This window comes from Cygnus atratus, chromosome 3, assembly GCF_013377495.2.
Source record: "Cygnus atratus isolate AKBS03 ecotype Queensland, Australia chromosome 3, CAtr_DNAZoo_HiC_assembly, whole genome shotgun sequence".
In the NCBI taxonomy this organism is placed as follows: domain Eukaryota; kingdom Metazoa; phylum Chordata; class Aves; order Anseriformes; family Anatidae; genus Cygnus; species Cygnus atratus.
Window position 1 is genome coordinate 56,930,650 of NC_066364.1, and position 23,634 is coordinate 56,954,283.

General features: G+C 45.5%; 1 protein-coding gene across 5 annotated transcripts in view; it reads left to right on the plus strand.

The window, feature by feature from the left end:
• The first annotated feature begins 9,759 nt into the window (after positions 1–9,759).
• Positions 9,760–23,634, plus strand: part of RSPO3 (R-spondin 3) — a 60,451-nt gene continuing 46,576 nt past the window's right edge. The window contains exons 1-2 of one of the 5 annotated variants that reach the window (XM_035538385.2): positions 9,760–9,996; positions 10,238–10,389. In XM_035538385.2, the coding sequence (XP_035394278.1) occupies positions 9,920–9,996; positions 10,238–10,389 (229 nt within the window). In that variant the 5' untranslated portion in view covers positions 9,760–9,919. Of the gene's footprint in view, positions 10,008–10,237; positions 10,390–23,634 lie in introns of all 5 variants that reach the window. The other 4 variants (XM_035538387.2, XM_035538386.2, XM_035538388.2 and 1 more) reach the window with 4 other exon arrangements.

A 23,634-nucleotide genomic window follows, 5' to 3' on the forward strand; every position in this document is an offset into this window, starting at 1 on the left:
AGACCAGAAAACAAAGGAAGATCTTCATTTTTAATAAAAGTTGAAGTAGCCATAGTAGCTCATGTCTACATTTTCAGGAAAGAGAATCAAATCTCTCCTGTCTTTATCAACTAACAGCAGTAGGATTGCTTTCCTTTGGTCTGTCCTGATGAGTCAGACCACAGTGGACCCATGTCTATAGGGGACCTGGTGTGGGACAAAGCTATCGTTCACTTTGACCCTTGGGGTCAAAAATCTCCTGCATTGGAAATTCAAACAAGCTCAATACAGTACTGCAACATCTGCAGATCCCACGTGTGTACTTTTCTAAAAGGAAGATCAGTCATCTAGCTCAAAAATAACGTTATCATTGCAGCTACTGAGGTCTTCACAACTGTTTCAGTTGAACTCCCTCGGTCCTCTTGGGCACAACACAAGAACCACCAGAGTTCGGCCACGGTCTGCACCCACTACTGATCCCACTACTGCTCACTCTGGGGGAGCCGCAAAGGATTAAGTAGTAGTCAGATAATTAACAGAAGAAAAGTTAAGACAGAAAAAAAGCCGCTCAGTTTTCAAGAAAGAGCACACTGGAAACAACATCCACGCTTCCATAGAGTTTATATCTATGTGCCTAATGAAAAACAACAGGACATCAAATATGTTCCATAAGTTTCATATGTAACAAGGAAGAGAGAATGAAGGACATGCATGACATGCATGATTGTTCTTCTCTCTTTGCCAGGCACTAGGATGGAAAAATATGGAAAGACACCTACCTGGAGGAAAAAAAAAAAAGTAAACTTAAGTGTGCTGTAGATGCCTGGATTTGAAAATACAGAAACTGGATTTCTCACTAACTAACTCCATCACTTCTCAGCATGTGATGAACTCTCAGTTACTAGTTTTCTTATATCAAAAGAAAAAAAAAATTAGCTGTAGAAATGTGTAAATAAATTCAATCTGAATACAACTCTTGTACTGCACTGCAGTCCCTCCAGGAATAAATTTGGATCAGTATGCCATAGACTCCAAAGGGTCAACATGACATATTGCATCATATCTCCCTACACGAAAAAGAATTCACTAACAAACATCACTTCCAAAAGTGCTCCTTTATTCCCCTTTCACATTATAGTTTCTTATGAAATATTTTAGTGGATGGCTTTGGTGCTTTGCCACATTTCTCTCAATCTATTTATAAATGTTTGGTTGGAAAGAAAGTAAACATTATGAGACAAACACTTTATAAACCTTAGTTATTTTCATATAGTACTCGAACTGGAATTGATTTTGTTTAAAAAAATAATAATCCTGAACTGCTGTGCAGAATGGCACAAAATCTCCCACGCTTGTTAAAATACAAAAAGGAAAAAAATCAAAAAGCATAAACCAAGGGTTTATACCTCATCTGAGAACACAGAAATGATGTATTTTACGAGAGAAAAAAGAGGGCCTGCCAGGTAGACTGCATCCTGCATAGTATGTAGCTGGGAACAGCCTTCAGGGCAACCACCGTTGCTTGATTATGGATCGAATTGACTAACATCCCGCTGGAAAAGCAGCAGCAGCGATGAGCGTGTGATCTGCCCTCTCCCCAGTAATGGATTAAACAAATGTTTCACACCTTAGGGCTCTCTGCCTCCACCCGGAAAAGGAAAGCACAACTGGGTTCCCAGGGCAGGAGAGCTCTGGCTCCTCTGTATGCTGCTGCAGCGAAGGGCTCTGTGATGGCTGCTAATGCACCCTTCCCACCCCACCAAACCCAGAGAGTTGCTGCTTGTTTATTTAAATGACACTGTTGTTTGAAAGGAGGGGGGCTTCTTATCCTCTTGAGTCATGCATTCTCTGTCTGGGATCCTCTGTTTAGGCACTTTTAGCACCTCATTAATTACTAACTGCAACAAAGTCATGCTGTTTTGCAACTCTATTGCCTTTGTTAAGAAATCTCAATCCTGTGTTAGAATGTGAAAGGGGACTGTTATCTACCATATGCCCTGCTTGACTCCATATTACAAAATTAGCTTTCGAGTTCCTGAAATACATATACATGTGCTCTTTGTATCCGTACCCCATGGTTAAACAGCCTGGCTTTCGTTAAATAGCCTGGCAGTAATGCTTGTAGAAGCTACTGTTGTAGATAAAAAACACTCTGAGCTCCATACGATGTAATAAATATTTGTCCAGGAAGACACAACTTCTTAACAAAGATTTTTTAAGTCCTGGTATAAAACTCAGCTCCAGATGCCTTGTTATGAATCTGTGGGTACTATAACACTCTCAAATAGTTAATTATTATAGATAAGTAACGTGCAGTCTAAGCAGTTGGAGATTTTATTTCACTTTTAGAAGGCAGGTCGGTGGGGTATTACCATGTAAGGAGCAGTGAAACTCTTCTCTGCTATGTCCTGAACACTATTACTGTGTGCCACTCTGCAAGGACATAAAGCAGGTTGGTACAAGAAGCTGAATCCAAACAGGGACTTTGAAGGCTGTGGAAAGCTGTGATCTAAGAATCATCCTCAGCAGCAGCTTAGCCTAGAAGCACCCAATTAAATCCACAACATCCTTCCTCATTTGGGGTGAATGCTCCTCGGTGTTCAGCCCTGCGGAGACCCAGAGCTGACCCAGGCAGGACTCCTGGGCGAGCAGCTTGAGGGCCAAGGCCAAGCAGGGCAGAGCATAAATGCTCTGCAGAGCTAGACCCAGCCACCGGTTGGACCCCTCTCAACAAGCTGTGCGCAATAACTTCTTCATAAAACAGGGACAGAAAAAAAAGAAATGGTAGTGAGAATGCTTTTGCTTAGTGGTTAGGACATGCAGCCAGGAGATACCAGTTTTCTGCTCATAAGGACTGTTTCCATTTAATGTGAAATGTGCAAGCAATCTTAGAGAGAGAGACGAATTAAGACTTCCCTTCATGTGCCTTAAAACTGTCTCCTTCTAATGGTCTGACACCGTGAATCTGGTTTCCTTTGCCATGCAGTGGCGCGGCTGCAGCAGGCGGAGTGACCCCAGCTGAAGTCCCATAACCAGGAGCTGGGGGTGCATGCTGTGGCTTCACCCCAGTCCCACTCATTCTGAAGGTGTACGTGGAGCATGCTTCCACCCTCTGGCCAAGGGTCAGGGACACCAGGGACAATCTCCTGTCAGTGGACTCAGGAAGGAAGGAGAAAGCAGACTCAATTTGTTGAAAGAAAGGATATGGCTTTCTGCCCTGATGGGGAGGCTGGCTGGATCAGGCATGGTTGGATATCCAACAAAGCAGAAAACCCCAGTTGGGCTAAATTTTTCCATATAGCCAGCTTCTGCTGGCTCTCTCAGTTCATGGTAAATGTTGGTTTTCATTGCAATTTGGAGGGGTGTGCCTATTCCTGCTCTTTTTTTCAGGGCGTTAAACATCTAACTGTTGAGTTTTTAATGTCACTTGCAAATTCATACACCTAAAAGATTAAAATTGTTACTCCTAGGTTGCCGGTGCCTGTATGTTTCATTAAATCTTGGCTTTCAAGCTGTAACTGTCTGATGTCTGTTTGTAGCTTGTTCAATGCAGTAAATGTTGATAGTTCAGCAGAAGCTCCACATCGCTAAATCATTGCTGTTCCACTGGCAGCCATCAACACCATATGAAAAAGAATAAAGTCCTGAACTGAAATACAGAGAAGTTCTTTCCAGTCATGAACAGCAGTCAGAAATATGCTTGAAGGTATGCAAAGTGGTGAGGCTCTGACTGAGGAATGCAGGTCTCTTCATGACAGGTACAAGTGTTTATTTCAGTTCAGATGATGCCACTGCAACATAAACATCTGCTTCTTGCTCTCCAGGCACAGGCACAGACATCAGCCCATGCTGAGAAATTTTCCTCAACAGAGGACCATGTGTCTGGTACATCAGAGGTTAGCAGAGAACATCCTTCTTCAAGACTACCATTCTGCAGTCTTTCTGGACCTTCAGATTACGCCTTGAAATATGCAACAAGAGCATTTGAGTACAGAAGTTCTTGATTGTTCAGCGTTATCGGCCTAATACAGTCATATGTTACTGAAATATCATGCAGAATAATTATCAGTGACACATTTACCAACATTTAGTGAAGGACAACCTGACTGCAACACAGTGCTCTGCAACACAGCAGGCAGCACATCCACCAGTGGTGCCTGGCATATGAAGTCAGTGAGATAAAGAGTTCCCTGTAAAGTATGATGAGGAAACTGAGGAAGCATCAGGTGCATAAAGGTCATGTTTCATGCACAACTTTTGAGAGTGTTGTCTCTGTGACTGTGGAAAGAGGCCAGAGGTAGGCTTGGGTGGTGGTGCTGCTGAAGAGGTAGAGGGTGTAGGGAAGCTGTGATGACAGCTGTCAGACCTGCCAACCCTGACATGCTTGTTTAAGAGGGACTCTGCTGCTGTTTCCCTATATTTATTAACAAGAGACCCAGTACCCCAGCCAGACCTGCTGCCTCTCCTGGTACCATACAGATGGGCTACCCCAGGGCAGGGCACCCCATGTTTGCACACTCCATGTCTCATGTCATGACAGTGGCTGCTCACAGAAGGCAAGGATTGTAACACTGCTGCCTTTCCATACAGACATACTGTAGATGCAGTACCTGACTGTACTTGATCCAGTGACACCATGGTGTAAAATATAGTCTGAAATTAAAATAGTCCCACCTTCTCGTCTAATGCAATTGATTCCAGGTCATATGTACCATTAATGGCACACAGAACAGCCCAGGATAATGAGTCAGGACCTGTCAATAGCATGATAGCAGGCAATGAAAAGAGTTTGGGATCTGCTCATCCTGTTTGAAGTACAAGGATGGGGTTGCAGTTGTTCATGTGTTCTCTCTCTGGTCTTATAAATCTTGGATTTGAAAACCCTGCAGCCATAGAGCCTATATGCCCTTCCTCCCAGGGGAATACCCTGTGTTTTAAAAGAAAATGAGATGGTGTTTTGTAGGCAGAGTAATTTTATTGCTGTGTTTCTAAGCTTGTTCCTTGTGAGGGAACTCGGCAGAGGAATTGTCCATGCCTGGGACTGAGGGAGGTGGAAGGGTGCTGGGCCAGGGCATGAGCAACCTCAGAAGCTCAGAAGAGGAGCCTTCAGATCAGCTTGAGCTAAACTGCCTCAGGACTTCCTGGCGAGTGGATGTGGTGGCTGAGAACAGCTGAAATTGGAGCACAGGAGCTCCACACCGAGCACCATCGTCCTTCTTCAGGCCTGTCTGTTCATCTGCATGCACACAGGACTATATGCATATCACTCCTGCTAGGGGGTGAGCACACACATGAGAAGACAGGCTTCTTTTCTACTCCCTGCCTTTCTGAAGGACACTGCATCTATGAATTCATCTTCGGTAGTGTGATTGCTTCATGGACCCCTTTGAGACACTTCCTGCCCTTACTGTCTGTTTTACACATCAGGCTTTTTATTCCTGGCTTGTCATGCTGAACTAGATCAGGGAACCAAATGTGCTGGAACAAAACCGTTTCTATTTTTATTTATTTATTTATTTTTGTGGGATTTCACTTTTTTTCAGCCAGATATTTCCCTAATCCAGTGTGCTACTGCTAATGCTTGGGCCAGCACAGCCCAGGAAGTGGGAATGAGCGAGTCACTTGGGCAAGTGTGGGATCTACCTAGGGGGACATTCCTACCAAAGAAACTCACTGGAACCACAGCCAAAGTGAGAAAGCAACTAGGCTTCTAAGGTGCTGTGAGTCGTCCTCCCAACTACTGGAGTCACAGAGAACCCAATGCCTGAACAAAAGAATGTGTCAGAGTCCTGTGAAACCTTTGTTGCTCGTTACTCATATCCTCCAGTTTTACCCAGTCACAGCTTTACTTCACCTCATGGGCTGTCACCACAGGAAAAGTACACTTGTGTAAATTGATGCATGAATTTAGACCTGTGCAGTTATTCTGGTGTTGCCTTCTGAGTGGTTAGTTATTCTAGTCCAAAAGCATTTTTTTTTTTTAATGTATCATATATCGTGAAAGTGTTTATGTTAATCACCTTTGTTCTAGGCTGAGTATTTACACCTGAACTACATGGAGAATCCCATGGCAATGCTGAAATTTTTACTGGCAGGTCAGAGCTGCTGTAGGCATAGCTTCTGCAAAGACAGAACAAGAGGTTGGTCTCCATCCCAAAGGCTTTACAATCTGATTGCAAGACCAAGAGATGACAAACTGATAGATGAATAGAGGGAAACAATGACTTAGCATGGTTTTGATCATCCTCATGTTAACTGCTAAAGCTTTCTCTGTGCCAAAAAAAAGTTCTCAGTTTCATTTTGAGGCCTTCCTGTTGGACTTTCCTAACTGAATTGCATCTGGAAGATTTGTACTGCAGAATTTGCCCATGTGTTTTTCCCAAAAATACTCTTTTTTTTTTTTTTTTCCTTTTGTACAATAAAACAACATTTCAGCTCCCTTTCAGTGTCATCCAGAGGACCAGATCCAAACCTCTCTTGGACTGATGAAGGGTCAAGCTGACAGCAACAAGCTTTGGACTTGGCCCAGACTGACATGCTAATTTAGGGCCCAATCCTGCAGGCTTTGATTACGCTGAGATTTCATTACAATTACAGAATTGCACAAGTCGGAGATGGGAAAAATCAATTAGGTCATCTAGTCTATTCTTTGCCAATGTAGGATTGTTCCCTATTGCACATTTTATTAACATTCTGCCATTATGTCTTTTAAATATTTAAAGCATAAAGGTGTTATTAAAAATATTGGGACTGGATCCTTAGGAACAACTTTATTTGGAAAACAAACACAAAACAATAAAACAAAAACCCCAACACATTCTCATAGTTTTAACCTACTGTGAGTAATTTCACATCGTTCCTTCCTTTTGGTTTATTTAGACTACACAATTATAATCCTCTGTTTGTGATATTAACAGCTTTTGAGAACGCTCATGATGTTGCAGAAGATTAACCTCCTAAATTGAATTTGACTAAAGAACAAATGGGTTATGTTAGGAAACATAACAGAGAAATGTAACAACTGTCAGATCTGGAAATGTGGAAAAGAGTAGTAATACAAACACACACACACACACACACACACATACACACACACACACATACACATACATGTATATGTGATTTGGGTTATTTCTTCTGTATGTGTGCCTCCCTGCATGTCTTCCCCACTCCATGCCTGCCTCTTAGTTTGTATGGGAAAATAAAAAAAAATAAAAAAAAATCTGGGGCAAAGGCTGTAATGATTTGGGGTCCTGGGTACTGCCAAGAATATTGTTAGTAATTAACAAATAGTGAATGCGTTGGATTGTGCAACCTTCACGCAGGATGAGGGCTCCAGTCCTCCAGCCCTTCTCACTTGGGCAGGCATTACTGACCCGCATCTGTGGCGATGCTCAGTGCTGGAAGTCTTATCTGTGAGATCTGCACCAGGAGCAGCACCTGAAAAATAAGGATCTCATGTATGACACTGTTCCATTTCCAAATTATGTATCAGAACTAATCCAAGGCCTTTACTTCTTTACCATGCTTCCCGAGTTGAAAAGGCAAATTAACAACCCTTTTGTTCACTTACACAAACTATTTCCAGTCTGGAGAAGAATGACAAAGGGTTAGCATTCAGCTGTCCTGTTCACATGGCTAGTTTTTATGACCAGAGTGCCATTTTAAGCAAGCACTATAACAGCTATTAATTGAATATTATTATCTTAAAGTCTTATTTTGGGACATAATCGAGCATCTTGAGCTCACCTCTTTTTTCCCCCAAGTTATTAGCTCTTCTAAAAACTAAATATACCATTTTCCAGCTACAGAGAGTTGCACAGAGAAACCACTGGGTAGTTACTGCAATAGTGAAAGAACCACGCACTTTGATTAACAGATACTTATTTTTAAAAAAAGTATTTCAGAAACTTCTCCTAGCTGATGTTAGGGTCTCCGGTTGCGTGCAGTTCAGTAAAACAGAGGGCTCCAAAACCCTTGGCTTCCCGGAGCCGCCCTGGGCCACCAGCTGCTCCCCCAGCTCCCCACCTCTGCCATCCAGCCCAAAGCCCCGAGATGGGCACGGAAACACCCCATTAGCCAGCTCTGACCTCAGGAACCTCAAGGCCCCTGTGGGCTGTGCTGCTGGTGGCCTTGACTTGGCCATCATCGCTCACCGCCGGCATGGGCAGCACGACACCAAGGCACAGCTCCGCTCTGGAACGAGCTCCTTCCACACATTTCAGCAATATAAATCTTCGCCTTTTATCACAGGGCTGCAGTAACTGTTTATGGGTTTGGTTTGTTATTGCCGCTGGCTTTTTTTTTTATTTTTGCTTTTTGCTTTCCTTCCCCTAATGGAGAGCTTCGCGGGGGGCAGCCCGGCCCTCCGGCATCCTCTCACTCTGCCTCGTCGGAGACCCCAGCTCGGGTCAAGGCAGGGATTTTTGTCCCCCCTGCCCTCTCCCCTTCCTGCACCCCACGCGTGGCGGGGACACGCGGGCAGGCAGGGCCGGGGGCGCAGCAAGCGGAGTTTCTCAGCCGCGCTTTGTCAGGGCGAGGGGAGGGAGTGCACTCCCTGCTTGTTTAATGTTTTCCTTATGTTTCTCGCCGAGCGTTTATTTTTTGACATGCTTTCTCTGCCCGCTGGTGCTAACGCTGCTCGAGCGAGCTGTCTGCCTGGCTGCAGGTTGGCTCACACGCGTGTCCCGTTCTTTCCCCGCAGCCCTGTTTATTTATGCCACTCGCCTGGCTCGCTCCGACATTTCCACACACGCACCAGCACATGAGAAGTCTCAGTCTACAGCAAAACAAAACCCGACAGCGAGGCGAACGGGCTTTCTTCGTGTCAGCGTAGCCCCTCAGCTTGTCTGCCGAATTACTTTTATTTTATGCCTCTCTGGCAATCCCACCCCATCCGGCTCAAGTATCCTGGATTAGAAAGACTTTCCCCAGAGTCCTTTTCAAAGGGAGCCTCCCACAGACCTTTAAATCCCCCACATTTTATGGTGCAGATATTTAACAGCTCGGAGAGGGGCGGGGGGGGGAGAGGCCGACGAGAACAGTTACAAATCGAGCGGCTGCTCCTCACACCGCCCAGGCTCCTGATGCCATCAGCGCCGTTTTATCCGGCTTTCCCCCCTCTCTTCCCCCGATAGCCGCTGAGACAAGCGGCAAAGCGAGCTTGGGTCCAGCCAAGCGGCCAGTTTCCCCCTTCCCAAAGTCCCCCTTCCCCCAAAAAAGAAACCCTTGCCGCAGAAAGGAAACGCGATACCCTTCTGCCAGACAGCCGGCCGTGCCTCGCCTAGGTGCGGCTGAGCCGTGCCCCTGCTGCCGGGGCTGCGCTGGGGGTCCCGGCGGCGGCGGGGAGGGCACCCCCGGGGCACGGCTCGGCTCGGCACGGCTCGGGACGGGACGGGAGACCCCGACCCGCCTCCCCATCCCCATTTCGAGCTGTGGGGACTTCGGGGCGCCGCACGGTGCGGGTCCCCCCCGCGGACAAAGTGCCGCCCCCCGCCCGCCCCCGCCGCCGCCGGAGGATGCTCGGGCGCAGCCGCCCCGCGGGGGCCCGGCCGGGCTCGGGGAGCCTCCCCCCGCCGTGCGGGGCGCCTCGGGCTCGCCCCCTCCCGCCCCGCCCCGCCCCGGGGCCTCTCCCCCGGGGCCCCGCAGCGGAGCGGCTCCCGCGGGCGGCCCGGGGGCTGCTCGGCGGCGGGCGGGAGCGCCGGGGGGGGGCCGGGCCCACCTGCGCCCGCCCGGCGGCTGGCGGTGCCCGCGGCGCAGAGCGAGGCTGCTCCGGAGCGGCGGCGGCGGCGGCGGCGCGGCTGGGTCCTCCTCCTGCCCCCCCCCGGCGCTCCCGCCCTCGCACACTCCTCTCTCTCTCACGGCCGTCCGTCCGTCCGTCCGTCCTGTCGGCACCTCGCCCGCCCGGCGCACACACGCAACCCCCCGGCGCCCCCACATCATGCTGCCGGCCGCCGGCACGGCATGGACCCCGGCGGCGGCTGCACGGCTCCTCTCCGCTGCTGAGACCCCCCTGAGGTTTGCGGCAGGTAGCGGGCCGGACGGTTTCCAAGTGCAATAGGGAAAAGCGGAGGGGCGAGGAAAAGGATAAAAAAAAAAAAAAAAGGGAAAAAAAAAAGGAAAAAAAAAAGGAAAAAAAAAAAAGGCAAAGGCCACCAGCCCAGCCAAGCCCAGCTTTGGATCTCAGTGCAGGTATTTCTGCTGCTGTGTTCATCCCTTGCCGCCTAGCACCCCGATTTTTTTATTTTTATTTTTAAAGGAAAGGAAAAAACAAAACCAACGAAAAGGAGAAGTCGAACTCTCAAAGGGTTACTATGCAATTGCGACTGCTTTCTTGGTTTTTTATCACTTTGAACTTTATGGAATACATTGGCAGCCAGCACGCCTCCAGGGTACGGCGACAGGGAAGAAGTAAGTGCGAAGAGATTTATACTTTGATAACTTCTGCTTCCTCTCGTTGTGCCGTTCACCTGCTCGGGAGCTCCGTGTGCCCCCGGCGCCTTTGCTAGCGCTAGGAAGCGAGTCCCGCGCCCGCGGCGCGCCCGAGCGGATTTGCTGCGGGAGTTTGGTTGAGTTGGAGGGGTGATGGAGGCGAGCTCCCAGCCCCTTCTGGGCTCTCTCACCTCGCCGGGATGAGCAGCGCCGGCTCCGGGAAGACCTGCGTGTGCTCCTTTTTATTTTAATGTGCGGTAAAGGGGAGCTCTGCCTTTCTTAGCACTTCCCAAAGGGAAAGCAGGATGACGCGACAGGTAACTTTGGTTTTGGCCGCCATGCCCCGAGCGCCTTTCTACACCCTCGGACACCGCTTAGCGATCCGGGGGAGGACGGAGAGGGCAGCCCCCTCCCCAAGAACCGCCGGGACGGACCAACACCGCAGAGCAAGCCCAGCGACGGCGAGAGGGGGTCTGGGGGGTCCTCCAGCCTCCGCTCACCGCGGTGGCACCGTCCCGGCTCGCCGGCTCTGCCCAGGGACTGCGGCCCGAGATTTCGGACGGTTTTAGTGCCCCTGGGACGGAGGGAGCCCGCCCCGTCTGACCCAGGCAGCCCCGATGCCCGCCGCAGCAGGCAGCCGCCCGGGGCCGGGCTGGCGGCGGGAGGGGACCGGGGGTCCCGGGGCAGCACCCGGGGGTCCCGGGGCAGTACCCGGGGGTCGCGGGGGCATAGCCGGGGGTCCCGGGGCAGCACCCGGGGGTGCCGTGCTGGGACGCCGCTCCGGCCCGAGGCGAGGAGGGTCCCTGGGAACGGCGCCTGCAGGACGGCGCTGGTCCCGCCTGGGGCACCGGGGGGGCTCCGCCGTGGGGACGTGCCCCGGGCCCGGCCGCCCCCGGCAGCTCGGGGCAGGCACTTTCCGCGCACCGACGGCGGCGGGGCCGCTTTGGTTGCGCCTGCCGGCGACAGATGCCGGGGCAGTGTCAGAAAGCACGGCAGCCTGCATTTAATCAGCGAGGGGTACGCCGAGTTACCTCCGCGGGGAGGGGGCGGGGGGTGCTGTTAGTATTATTTTTTTTTTCGTTCTGCCTTCGCTCCCTTCCCCCGAGCGCCGCTGCCAGCACCTGAAAGCCTCCTTTGTGCTCTTCGCCTCCCCGCACAAGCTCCGATTCACCCACGGAGCCCTGCAGCGGGGCGCAGCACGGCCCTGCGCTCCCCACGGCGAAGGGAGCACCCGGGGCTAAGCAAAACACGTCAGGGCAGCCGATTTATTGTCCTTGGCAATGGAGCGCCCCGCAGCCTCCATCCCTTCCCACCCTCTCCTTTAACCCTGGCAGCCGCCGTCCCGCAAGCTGCGGCTGCCCCGCGCCCCACAACTCGCGGGGGGCCCCCGACGGCCCCCGACGGGCGCGGTGCAGGGCTTCGGCCAGGGGGAGAGGGGGGACGGGACCCCCCTGGGGGGCAAAAGGGGGCACCGCGGGGTCCCGGCGGCGGGGACTCGCAGCGGAGGCAGCCCCGGAGCACCTTGTGCGCGCCGTGCCGTGCCAAGCCGGGCCCAGAGCCGGGCCAGCGGCGACCTCTGCTGTCCTGTGCCGCGGCGGGCAGCCGGCGGCAGGTGCGGCGCGGCTCGGCTCGGCTCGGCTCGGCTCGGCTCGGCTCGGCTCGGCTCGGCTCGGCTCGGCATGGCCTGGCTCGGCTCGGCCCGGCCGCTGCCCCGCGGAGGACGCCAGGCCACTCCTATGGGGGGGAAGGCCGCCGCCGTGCTGCCCCGGGCTGCTGGGCGCAGGGCAGCCGCTATCTAACAGCATCGGGGCTGTCGGGTGTGAGTGTGCGTGTGTGAGAGCGCTTGTGCGTGCGTGTGCTCCTCGCCCGGTCCTGCCCGGGTCTTTCTTAGCTCCCCTCCTTTAGCTGCGTAACTTTCGGGAACGACAGCTGGAATTGCCGGCTGCAAAAATTAGCTGGTTTGGTGCATAAGGAAGGTACCAAGAAGCTGCTCACAGTTTTATGTTTAAAAGATGAGAGATGAGCTAAATTCACAGTGGAATAAGTGGCTGAAAAAAAATCACAGCTAGAAATAGGCAGGATGGCTATTGGAAAGTTGGCTCCTTGTTTTGTAAGGGAAGGTAAATAACCACCAGAGCATCTCACCTAGGCATGGTGCACCTTGTCTGCTGGTTGAGGTCTTCGGATCAGGCTGGCTGTAAGCCATGCTCTGGTGTAACCACTGGGTATTGGGTGCAAAGCAAAAATTAGTGTGAGTGTTTATGGAAGTTATTATAGCAGAGGTTAGGGTCACCATTTGCACTTAGTATTTTAGCTTTTAAAATCTATAAATAGTTATTCATGAAGACTGCAACTTGAAAAAGTGTCAGTGTGCAGATAAAGAAGACACCTGTCAAAGCCCTCTGTCTGCTACATGGAAGGTTCTCTCTGGATTTCCATTTCTTTTTTTCCTCATCAGCTTCCTTTAAGCGTTCATCCTAGTCCCATTGCTGGGGACGTGCTTTCGAAGTTCCATTCTACCTGTCCGCTTTTAAATGCAGCCCAAACTACTCGCTGTCAAGCAATGAATCAGTGAGCCCACGTTACTTCATTTTGTTAAATATCCAAGGGCCTATTCTATGTTGTGTAGAATCTATCATGTTGTATGCGGCCGTATTTTAGGAGAAAAGAATAACAAAGCCTGAACTGACTAATTCAGAATATGCTGGGCCAAACTCTCAGCTCATATAAATTGAATTTTTTTTCTTAATTTACCCCAGCAGAAGGACCTGGACCTGAAGTATTACTTATTTTGTATTGTCAAAGTAGCCTTTACTAGGAGAAAAGTCTGGTCTTTCACTCCCCAAACTCCTACTGCATTTACCAGCTTGAGCATCCTAAATTTCTGTCTCATATGGTAAACACATAGTTGGCTGTAGAGAGGTGAAACTCGTCCGAAGTCAACAGCAGAGTGTGGACAGAGGATTGTGTCCATAATTAGACACAGCAGACACGATCAATAAAAGTTCAAAGCAAACATGCCATTAGCAAAGAGATTTGTGTTTTTATTCTGATAAGAGCACTTAAGATTAACAAATTGAGTTGCTCATTTGGGTCCTACCAGAGAGATTAATATGCAGCAAGTATAGAGTAGCATACCAATAATTGAGAAGTTCTACATACCTGCCAGTGTGTACAGTTTTCTTAGAAAAGAAGTAGGATTAAGTCAATAGCTCCAAAATATTTTGGCTCTGCAGATCACCAGCAACCCTCAAAACTCAGTACCGACAGTTGTACACCTTTCTCATTGACCTTTTAACTGCTGGAAATGAAGCATTATTTAATACGGCTCTGTGAATGACCTCCGGAGCATTTGCCGTGACCCTGTGGGCTGTGAGCGAGCCGGGGGCTAAATTTGGGAATCACCAGAATAAACACAGTGACAGAAAATAGATAGAAAGTTCTGCGTTTGTATCGCGGCTCCTACACCAGGGTGTAAAACTGTCAGCGAGTTGCAACGTGCCATGGTGCATGATACTGGTAGCCCATTGGGGCCTGATGCTGGCAATTGTGTCCTGCCTTTGTCCCTTTGTCCCGGGGCTCCCAAAGCAGCAGCGCCGTCACCATAAAGGCATTTGCTCCTTCAGCCACCCCTCCATGGGCTCCTCTGGGCTCCTCCGCTGCCGCAGGACAGCGGCTCTTACAGCGTCCGCTCCTGGTCACGGTCACAAGTGGAGGGATCCACCTGGCCAACTCTCTGCCTCTCTGTCTTCCTCACACACAGCCATGTACAAGTCCAAAATTAAGTCAGTGTGTGACTGCATGACTGAAAACATGGCTGTATGAAATAAAACAGAAGAGAAATGACAGAATGCAAACTGGCAAAATTATGCCCTCATTTTTTTTTACACCCTCTGGAAGGGTGTCATCCACACAGAGTTAAAATTTACTTCTTTTGCAACAGGAAAAGAGGAATTACATTATTAATTAAAACAACGCTACATTTTGGAGACTTTTAAAATTGTTAATAGTTCACCATCGATATGTATATTTCTAGTACCTGTATGTATGTTTAGGGCTGGCATGGCACAGATAGTAATATAACATAGTCTAAACATAAAATAGGTGTTGTTAACATTTTTTTTTTGGTTTTGAAGGAAATAATTTAGTATCATAGTGCAATAATTTAGGGCAGAAGTTAGCCAAGTAAGCAGCCATCAAGTAAGCTGATTCTGTCCTTGGGCAAGATTAAATTATTTTCACTGTTAGTTTTCTCTTTCAAAGTATTTGTATGTTGCTGATACTTTTTTTTTTCTGTGATGATTGCATATTTGTATTGTCAGAGTAAATACTTTCCTGGTGACAAGTGCATCTTTTTTTTTGCAATGAAACTGTATTTCTCATTTTTGGATGAGATCCTGTTTGTTTCGAAATAGACTGTAAATTTCCTATTACAGTCATTAGAAACAAAAGCAGCTGTAGGACTGTTTCATTGTATTTTCATAAACTGTGAACATATTTTATAGTAGTGATATCTTAAATAATTAAATATTAGAAAAACACTACCCATTGCTGAAAGCATTAAAAGATTTACAAGGTAGTTAGCTTAATTTTTGTTTTGTCTTGTTTTGTTTTTAAACTATATGTGCACGTAGACCCGTGCTTGAAGTATACCATCTGCTTGTGGAACAATGTGTATTATTGTCCCAAGAGCCTTAGCATGTGAGAGTAAAGAACATTACAGACCAGTTCCCATTTCATATCTGACATCTGAAATGGTGATAATTTCTTTTTTTTTTTTTTTTCCTTTCAGCTGCTGAAGGCATTTCTTAGACTATTTAAAATTTCTGTTAAACTGTAAATGCATATATCATCACCACTTCTCAAAACCATTGATATAGGATGTATATCAGCAGATATATAAAAAGCCCTGTTTTTCTTTGCAGAAAGAACAAAATAGAATTAATGTGATGATTTTAGAGCTTGAACCTGCCCCCATAGTTTTCAGTGGAGAAGATCCCACGGAGTTTCGTGGAGCTGGAGAGGGCTCTTTTTCTGCAGGATCTCAGGAAAGATTTTGAGTTTGGAAGAAGTCTTGTGCTAGAGTACTTGCAAAATTTTACGATCCAAATATGTATGACACCTATATAAGAAAAAACAATGCCCTGTACCTTTCAAAACTCTGATATATCATCTCATTGGGAGGCAATCCCCTTCTTAAGCGTACGAAAAGAACAGCTATTTTACTACTTTCACCTACTGACCCAACTGAAGTCAATACAGTTAACGCTGAGATTATTTTATTCTTTTAAGCTTGTAATTAGTGTACCAAGCCTTTGCAAATCCCTGGTCTGTTCCTTCTTGCTGTAAAGTTTTTGGTTTTGTTTTTCCTGAAGACAAGTTAAATTCTAATATCTAATCAACAAAAATTGAGTGAAAACTTAAAAATCAGATGTACTCAATATCTGTTGTTTAGCCTGATCACTTTTCCTTCTAGTTAATAAAGCAAATGTTGACTTGACTCTTGCTGTTATCCACTAACGTTAATAAGCTGTCTATCATTTCATATTCAATCATTTATAGACAGTGACTACTCGGAAAACTAATCCAGTAAAACCATAGGGGTTCTTAAGAACTTCCCCCCCCTACAATAAAGTTGTCTCTTTTGCTCTTAAAATAAATTTAAAAGTTGTGAAAGCCTGGTGAAAGAGGTATAAAGTCTAAAAAAATAATAATATTTTTGTCTAATTTTTAATTTTGGATTCTGAACAACTCAAAATCACTTTGCCAATTTTTCACCAAAATAATTCAGAACAAAACAATCTTATCAGATGACAAAAGGCAGCTGAAACCGTATACTTTTTTATACAAAATTCTGTCTGTCTGCTATTACCACAAACAATGCAGCAGATAAAAATATTCAGAGAGTATTTGTTCATGCAAAACATGTTCTGTCTCTTTCAAAATAAATAAATAAATAAATAAAATAATAATAAAAAGATCTACAACGTTCTCATAAATAATTGAATTACTGGTAGTGACATAATAATTACTTATTGGACATTGTCATAATAAAATCCAATGGGATTTATTAACAGTTTATATTTTTTTGTTAGTCATGAACAGTGCAATGAGCAACACTGCTTATAGGATAGCTGACTAACAAACATCTTTGTGTGTTTCGATTTCTCGCTTGTAAGCTATAGATCACACATTTTAAAATGTTATTATGTACTTGTGTGATTAAAAATAGCACCCGCTCAAGGAAAAGAGGCGCAAAACTTACACGGCTCCAGTGCTGTTGATCTGGGGATTGGAGCTGAAGGGTGAGAGACGGGAAGGGAACCTCGCCTCTCACTGGGGTGGCACCGAGGTCCCTGCACTGTGCCGATGCTTCTGCTCCACACAGCAGAGTAATTTCAGGAAGAACATAAAGGGATGCTTATAGTGATACTTTTAAATGAAAGCAAAACCTTGAACTGCAGGTCTTTACAGAGCTATGGTAGTGTGCTGCTATAAACATTATCCTTTCAAGCTCCTTATAGTGTGTCAGCTTTACGTCCTGACATGTTTCGTGTTTAAACTTAAAAGGTTCGAGATGGGATTTCAGATGTTTGATGTTTCCTGCAGGGTAAAGCAGATTTTGGGGCACTGTAAAATAAAACAGGAGCTCATTGATGAGTGTTGGAATAGCAATGATGTGTGATTTCTGCGGCTTCCTGTAAAGTGCTAGGGGAGAAACAGCAAGGCTCAGATCCAAGAACGGGACTTAGGTGCCTAAGGTGTGTCTGGGGCAGGATTTAAACACCTGAGTCCCTTACTTTCAAAGCCCTGCTTAACTGCCAGCTCATCCCTGAAGCATGGGCATTTCTCAGATGTTTTGTTGTTTCTACCATGAGATGTCAGCTTGCCAACTCTGAGCCCTCACCTGGCACAGGAGACTTCTGAGCTCAGGTCTCTTCTGCAGTGACCGACATTTTCTCTTACAGAAACCCTGGGTAAAAAGGCAGCAAACAGAGAATAACAATTAACAAAAATAACAAACCAAATTTCTTCCAAAGGTAGCTCAGGTTTCCCCAGGCAGGCGATTGCTTATTGACAGTGGGCTCACCAGCCCTCTCCTCTCCTGTTCTAATGGGAACAACCAAAGCACCTTAGATGACATGGGCTAGAGTCAGGTGAGACAGAAGGGTTACTTTACCCTAGTTTTCCAACTCCTAGCTGAATATTTTTGCTGCTAAGCTTTTGGATACATTAAGGGTAACAAGGCTGCTGGTCCTTCACAGTGTGTTTCAAAAGACATGACTGAGGCCTCCTTTGCTTTGTTAAAGAACACAGTAGCTTGCAGGGCTGGGCCAGGGCACCAAACCTCATGGATAGCTAGGATTTGAATCAGTTTCTGACCCCAGCTGAGAATTCCTTGCTCAGTGTGCTCTTTTTTTTTTTTTTTTTTTTTTTTGTCAGTGCATTTTGGAGGCGCCCAACGCTTTCCATGTGTTAAAAAGCAACTTGGATGCCGTTCTCAGGGCTGCTAACAGTACTTTCACCAAAGCATCGACTGAGGGCATCACTACACAAAGCAATGATGTTCAGAATAGCATTACTCCTTCATCAGTCACTAGCTCATCCACCCCACTTCTCTCAAAATAACTCACCAGGGAGCAGCTTTCCTGGTGATAGCATTCTGGTGGGAAGTTACAGCAGATGTAGGATTTGAGCATTTTTTCCTCATCTCCCCTGTGAACTGAGGAATAGCATTCCTTGGAGGAAGGAGAAGGAGAAAGCGCTCATGTGAGCCAGAAACATAGGAGCAAACAGCTGGTGCAACATGGTTTCCATTGCATTTCTTGACTAACATTTACAAACATCCACATGAACCAGAGCTACTAAAACCTGACACTTTAATATGTTTACAAAGTTTATATATGTTATCAGCACATGTAATACTCCCAACAGGATTTATTACAGGTTCCTTTAGCAACAACATTTTTTATTCATAACAGCTCCACTGGTCAGAGAGAGGAAAACAGCCAGTTTCTTCAGAGCATGCCTCCCACGCACACTTGCCCTGCATTATTGGATTGCTTATTCATGAAGATTACAAATACCAGTGTCGGCAAGTGTTTCATAACCTTGTTTCCTTTTCCTAGAATGTTCATAATTAATTTCACTACGTTTTTTCTATGCCACTGAATAAGGGGTTGCTGGTTTTATTTTACTTTATGCTACACTGCTGAATGAAGAATTACCCCTGCAAAATAGAACTGAGTGGGACCAAAGGATATTTATTTAACATGAAGTCAGAGTCAGAAGATGTTAAGTGCATGAATTTAGCAAACACATGGAGATGGATGAAGATTCCAGAAAGTTTTAATATAACACAGCATTGAAAATAATCAGCTAAGATGAGGCACTGGGCATAGTGTCCACAGATGTCATAAAATCTGATAGACAAGATCTTACTGGCTGGAAAGGTAAATAAATTACATAGTTTGTTATTTTGCAAAGAAATAGGTTATGTTTTGCAGTCCAAAATGAAGTCACACATTTGTCTTTTAGGTTTCTGTTTTATGAAGAGTTGAGCATTTAATGAGTTTCAGAGTTGAGGATGTATTAAAACTGAACGTGCAATTCTGTATGAGAGCATAGAATATATAACTGGTGCTACATCCTGGATAAGTATTTTTAAGTCCAAGATCCTGGTTTTACAGATAAAATATTTTAAATGTGCTATTTAAATTATCCACTGAGGAGCAGCTTCAGTCATGTAAGAAGTTGTTGGTAGGCTTCAGGTACGAGTGAATATCAGCAAGAGGACATCCTTATGGCTGCTTAGGTCATGTACTATTTTCTAAGAAAAGACTAAAGTTATTTTAAGTAAGAGGTAAATGTAAAAAGGAATTCCCCTGTATATATTGTGGACAAAAATATTTTCCTTTCTCTGTTGGTATCATCTATTTCTGGTAACAACCTACAAAATTTATGTGATTTGAGAAAGCTGTTTCTCTTCCATAAATGGGCACCATGTCCTTTCATCTGAGTAATTCTCAGAAAGAAGAAGCTGTTACATTACTAACTCTGAATTAAGTATATTTAAGGAAATAATGTAACAAATGGTGACATGTTTTATGATTATGTGATGTCTTAAGGGCCAAAGTGGGCTCCATCAACATGAAAATTATGGAGAAGATTTGACATAAGCTTTCTTTTGCAATTTGTTTGTGTGCTGTGGCTGGATACTCTGAAGAACACAGGTCTTCCCCAGCTTTATGGAGGTGTGGAACAATGTGAATGGGGGGTTTGCCAAGATCTGGCTTGCCACAAAGGAAACTGTAGACTGTACACTTCCAAGATGAAAACAAGCTGCCATTCACCTCTTCGTGAAATCATATAATTTCCCACCTAACCAGTGCTAGGAGAAGTTCATTTTTTCCTCTGTGTAAATCACATCTGAGTCCAGATAAAATAGATTAATCAAAAGAGTTGTCTTCTCTTGCATTTCCCAGATTTACTGATTAAGTAAAAAAGGATTTCAAATACAGTTACCACTAAAAGACCACTGAACATTACAAAAGTAAGGCCATGATCCTTTCTGAAGCCTTGTAAAATTTGTTGTCTTGAAGAATAAGTTATTTGTCTATGGAATTTCTTGGTTGAGTCTTCCATCCTGGTTTCCTGACTGTCTGTGGTTACCGTTGTGTGCACTGAAAAGGGCCTGTGTTTTTCATCTGGGATATGCAGAGACCTTGGGCACATCTTGTCCAAAAGAGATCAGATCAGCCACAGAAATTGCAGTATTGCATATAAGACAGCTTATTCAGAAGTCTTCCATCTTGTGCTCACTGTCTCCCAGTTCTCTCTTTTACATATTTCATTCCCTAGAATCACACAAGACACAAGCCTAGAGCTGTCATCCTTGAGATGGAAAAAATACACTTTATGCAATATTTGCCTACGATCTCCTAAAAAGATCCTTTTGACCATCATTTATAACACTTGACAAAAGTGTCAGAAAACCACAGACATACCAAAAATGCAGGATAGTGTTTAAAGCCATTCACAAAATATTACCCAAATACACAATTTTGTTTGAAAATATGTTTATGCATGCCCATATATTTAGTCAACTGTGTCTTTCTCCCTTTCTCCCTGCCCTTCATATCTTCATCTATATACAGTTTACATAATATATGTGCATACAAATTCACATAGACTCAAGCAAGAATTAAAGGTATTGACATGTTCTTTAAGTGTTCTCACTTGAAATCATCTTAAGACATAAAGGACAGATAACCCTAGATACAAGAAATTTTGTTTCAAAACTTTGGTCTGTCTGAAAACTCCACCTTTTCTCCCACTGTTTTTATGGTCTGTTTGGTCACAGTAAACAAAATCATTAGCTGCATAGTTTAAATCAAACACTAAATTAAAACAAAAATTGAATGGGAAGCTTGGTAGGGGATCCCCTTCTCTTTCTGTGTTGCCTGATATGCTTAAAACTTTTTTGGTCGTGGACAGGTAAAACTTTCTGGCTTTTCATGAGGCATGTATCACCAGGCTGGACATCTGAGTCAACGAGGAGAAAGAAAACAATTGTTTGGATGGATTCTGGGCAGGGCAATTCAGTGGTGGTGGAGAAGGATCTTCATGTTCCCCTGTGATAACTCAGCAGCACTGCTGGTAACATTATCGCAACGTATGTCCATGTGTCCATGTGTATCTGTATCTGTATGTGCTGAGGAAACATCAGGGAATATTGATTTTCATATCATTTATTAGATGACAAAAATACCATGATCATAAGACATATGCCAGGTTAACACAAGGTTTTCAATTAGAGTCTCAGCATTGTTTCTACTGGGAGTTGGTTTATGCAGAATAAACATCTCCCAAAGGTTAACGGATTGATTCTGCTTCTAGTTAAAGCTTGTGTCGGGAAGCAAATAACTCGCAGATCTCTGCCAACATGAAATTTGCATATCCTCAGAATACAGCCTAAATGTTTATATAGGCTATTAAAAAAGACCATGATACTTGGTGGGGGATTTTTGTCCTCACTCACCAAGCAAAAGAGAGCCATGCGGTCTGCACTTCTCTTCACGAGATGCTGGTAAGGGTAGTGAGGCTATTTCACCCTCTTTTGTCAAACAACAGATGTAATTTGCCATTTAAAAGTGTGGGAGGGATACTTTCACTGTGTTCCCCATGCTTTTTCACCCCATCCAGCACTCATGAGCTTTCTCCTACTGTATTATCTCCTCAGTTATAGTTACCAAGCTTCCGTTTCCCTCTTTTTCTATATCTATGAACTTTGGCACTACTTTTCAATGTAGTGACTGAAGGGATTTACAGAATGAGAACATACACCAAGCCATACTAGCATGGATAGTGGCCAGCTAAAAAGAGTAAGCACAGGGATAGACCCAAAGTGCTGCATTTTCAGAAGTGGCAAGGGGTAGAGGAACTCTAGATCAGCTCCGTTAGTCTGCCTGATATAATACAGACATGCACCATGTCCTCCGCACTATCCATAATATGCCTGGATCCAACTCAAGCTTACTGGAAACAAGAACTAGCAGGTGAATGCAGTGAACCGAAGTAGACACACCAGACAGAATTAATATGCAACAACGTTATGCGGGATATAAATATTGTGCACCTTCTCATATGATTTTTTAAAATAACTTTCTGAAATATTCCCATCACTACCAATTCCTGTTCTTCCTTAGTGTCACCCAAAAGGAATTCTCCCTTAGTATTCCCTTACCCTCCCTCCCACTTAGTACCTATAAGCAGATTCCCCCCTTGGCATACTTTTCCATTTTGATGCCAAGCCACAAGTTATTGCAACTTGTGGTTCTGAGCTCAGCGTTTTGATCAGAAGTGGTGGAAAGAGAGCAGATGCCCTTGAGCCATGGTGTGATGACTTGATGATAGCAGTGGGTTTCTGGGTGAGAAAAAATAAGCAGTGAATGGCTTCTTTGATTTACAAAGCCACATTGTAAAAATAAGCTATGAATCTTTGTGTATACAGAAAGAAAATATGAATCCTTGGAGCAGTTGTCTGACATGGCCTGGTAGAAGTAAAGAGGGAGCTGGAAAAACTTGCATGCTCTAATAAAGTACATAGCCCTGAGGGCTATCAAATGCAAGGACATAAAGGGTGCCATTTGGAAAGCCTTGAACTATTATGAATTTGCTAGTTGGCATCAAACACATCTAGGGCTGTTAGGCCAAGCACAGGTACCAAAATATTCACCCAGTTTGTCTACTGCTCTCCAAGAAGTAGGACAGGATCCTTCAGGGACCAGCAGAAAAAGTTTACTGATTGCAAAAATATTTGGGGGAAGGGGGGAGGAAAGTCAAAAGTCCTCCCCATAATGTTTTGCATTTCCCCAAAAGTTTGTCAGGGAGTGCTGCTAGATGCTCAGATAGCAGAACAACAGGTCTCAGTTTAGTAGGGCTCTTACAAAACCCTCCTTCTCAGCTGCAGAGTGGTGCGGTGTCACGGAAGGGATCAGCAGTGCAGTTCTTCAGCTGAACTGCAACACATTGCACTCTATAAGCAATTCCTAGCTTTCGTAATGTCTGATCGTCCTAGCTTTCCGTATGCCAAGCCCTTTCTTCAACACATTGAATTCCTCAAAGCTCTGCACATCTCTATTCTTTCTCTCTTGTGACAGCAGTTGAATAATGTCTACAAATGGAAACATCTCCTCCTCCTCTTGGCTTGCTACAGTAACCCCCTCCCCCAATATTTTCAGCCTAAGTGGATTTACAGAGCTAGCCTGACAGTTTCTGAAATCGAAAACCTCTGGTTAATGACAGAACCCAAGCACGGCTCTCGCTATGGGCGGGCCAGTGCTTCTCGCTTCTCTATAAGATGGACTCCCTCTGATGACGTGGGGATGGAAGAGATACCACACCCGGTCCAGCCGTCGGCCTCTTGCTGAGACAGCTATCACGACTGCCAGTTCTTCCAGAAGGTTTTACAATGTGGACAGTTTCAAACAAACATCAGATGAAAGCAATTTTGAGTATAAACCGAGCACAGCCAGGTTTGCGTTGGTGATTTATTGGTGAAAGTCATCAGCTCTTATTACCTATTTCATGAGCCATCCAGTCCTTTGGCTTCCAGCCATTTTTAGGGCCTAATTCTGCTCTTATTGAAGTTAATGGGAGGTTTTGTCACTGATTTCAATAGGAGGCCTCTGTCTATAGAGGCTTGAAGTGCTTCCAGGTTTC